Source organism: Myotis lucifugus, unplaced genomic scaffold (assembly GCF_000147115.1).
Source record: "Myotis lucifugus unplaced genomic scaffold, Myoluc2.0 scaffold_316, whole genome shotgun sequence".
In the NCBI taxonomy this organism is placed as follows: domain Eukaryota; kingdom Metazoa; phylum Chordata; class Mammalia; order Chiroptera; family Vespertilionidae; genus Myotis; species Myotis lucifugus.
This window is the reverse complement of record NW_005871364.1, coordinates 1,358,469-1,360,794: the sequence shown is the minus strand read 5'-3', so window position 1 is coordinate 1,360,794 and position 2,326 is coordinate 1,358,469. Positions and strand designations below refer to the sequence as shown.

At 49.4% G+C, this 2,326-nt stretch overlaps 1 protein-coding gene across 1 annotated transcript in view; it reads left to right on the top strand.

The window, feature by feature from the left end:
* The window catches only part of DYNC1H1 (dynein cytoplasmic 1 heavy chain 1), a 51,914-nt gene that overhangs the window by 8,824 nt on the left and 40,764 nt on the right, over positions 1-2,326 (top strand). The window contains exon 9 of the mRNA XM_014465962.2: positions 1,470-1,791. Coding sequence (XP_014321448.1) covers positions 1,470-1,791 — 322 coding nt within the window. The remainder of the gene's footprint in view (positions 1-1,469; positions 1,792-2,326) is intronic.

Below are 2,326 nucleotides of genomic sequence, written 5' to 3'. Positions count from 1 at the left end.
GGGCTCTGGATGAGAGCCTGCACGTGTGACAGCCTGTGTTCCAGGTCGGGGTGCTGGGTCAGTGTTAACTTCTTTGCTGTGGTCATCGTGCCATGGCCGGCTTCACGTCAGAGCAGGCTGGTGAAGGGCGCTTGGGAACTTCCTGCTTTCTTGGTGACTCTCCTGAAAGTCTAAACTTAGTTTCATTTTTAACAAATGAAAAATAAATGTACACAGAAAAAAATAACCCTCTGCTTTCCAAGCACACGTGCAAGAAATCATTTCAGGGACTGAACGTAATCGCCAAGTGGACGTTCAGGCTATGACACTGACCCGTCCCTGTCTTCACATGAATCTGAGTGGGAACTGCATGGATGAGTCGGTAATAGCTCAGTGGTCACACCCTGGACACAGTCTGTCTCCAAGCGCCTGTTCGCATTCCTGTGACAACGTGGTCAGTGGATCCTAGCAAGCTTTCTGGAAAATTCTGTTAATTCAAACTGTGCTAATAGGCCCTGTCTCCTGATGTGGGAGGTGGTCGGAGAGATGCACACCTCACAGGAATTTCCTAAGTGCCGTGTTGTTTTATGTAGTTTGTGTAATTATCAGTAAGAAAGGTATCACGAATCAGAAGCCTAAAAGAATTGCAAGTAAAACTCTGACCTGGGGAAACATTTGGCTTTTTTTTTCCTTCCCAGACTTTATTTACCTTCTCAGTTTTTTTTCTCTTAATGCTTGAAAAATGTTTTCACTTTTGAATATTATGGGTATTTATCCCCAGAGCATATTTTTTAAAATACAGTGGGGCCTTGACTTACGAGTTTAATTTGTTCTGTGACGGAGCTTGTAACTCAAATTACTCGTATGTCAAATCAAAAAGTGAACGAGTGAGACACGTGATGCTGGGCTGATGTTGTGGTGTTCACTGTGACGTTTACTACGCCAACTAGCGGTGGGGTATCTGAAGCTGGCTCATAACCAGAATTTTAGCTCGCAACTCAAAGCAAAAAATCGGCCGAGAGACTGCTCGTATCTCGAAAAACTCGTTAGTCAGGACACTCATAAGTCAAGGCCCCACTGTACTGAGATTCAGGAAAGCAAATGAGTGTGTCCAAGTGATAGAGTCAGGTGGAGATGGGGCGGGAGTTCCTGACCAGCTCCCAGCACCGGCAGGTGGCACAGGCAGACCTGCCTCAGTGAGCAGGAGCCCAACTGCGAATGCCAGCTCATGTCCCTGCTGCAGCCGGCTGGGCTCAGGTGCACGGCCCAGCAGGTGGTGCCTCATTGAGCACCCAGGCATGGGGGACCTTCAGGAGGTTCAACCTGCCCTCCGACTTGGATCCCTGGGGAGGGCCCAGACCGCAAGCATGGCACTGCAGAAGATCATGGTTCAGAGGGAAGCAGTTTAGTAACTTAGAGAAAGGGTGATGCATCAAAACCATTCTGTTGAAGCAGATCGCGGAGTAAGACATGAAATCTTTGCTTTTCAGAATGTCATTCACGAGCTCAGAATAACCAATCAGGTCATCTACTTGAACCCGCCCATCGAAGAGTGCAGGTACAAGCTGTATCAGGAGATGTTTGCCTGGAAGATGATCGTGCTGTCCCTCCCCAGGATCCAGAGTCAGAGGTACCAGGTGAGCCTCCTGGCCAGGCCGCCCAGTCTCTGCGACCACCTCTCCCCGGTCTCCTTAAATACAGCTCTTGGCGTCTTTTCAACTCCTGGCTTCAGGCCCTGCTCTCTAAGGGGAGAAGCCTGTGTGCCTGACTTTTCTCGAAGTACTTTTCCCAGTCGTTACGTTTGCAGCTCAGGTCTCAGTGGCTCTTAGAAAGTCCCTCCATGAACTTGGGGGAATTTTACTTCCTGCTTCTTTCCCCCACCCCCACTTTTTATTATGGGAGTTTGCAAACATCCGCACAAGTCGGGGGGAATTTATATCACCTTGCTTTATTTATCAACACGTGGCCAATTTTGTTTCATTTGCATTCCCCTGCACACACCCTACCAGATTATTTTAAGACAACTCCCATAGAGCAAAGGAACACTCTACCGACCACTTGGTCCCGCCTGGGCCTCTAGGCACATTCCTTCTGAACAGGACTGGTGCTGTCAGATAAGCAGCTCCCACAACCTCTGCTCTGACAGGCTTGTCTGGAGCGTAGTGTCCTCTTAGGAAGTGTATCTCTTTCCTTAACTTTGAACACAGACTCAGTTTTTCAGAGATTTTTCTGCCGTAGCATCTGCCCATGGGCTCACAGTCTCGGCAGTGTGGGCCCAGATGTGGCGACGTGCACCTGGGGGGAACGAGCTGTGGGTGGTGCCTGCCCCTCGGGTCTGTGCCTGTGT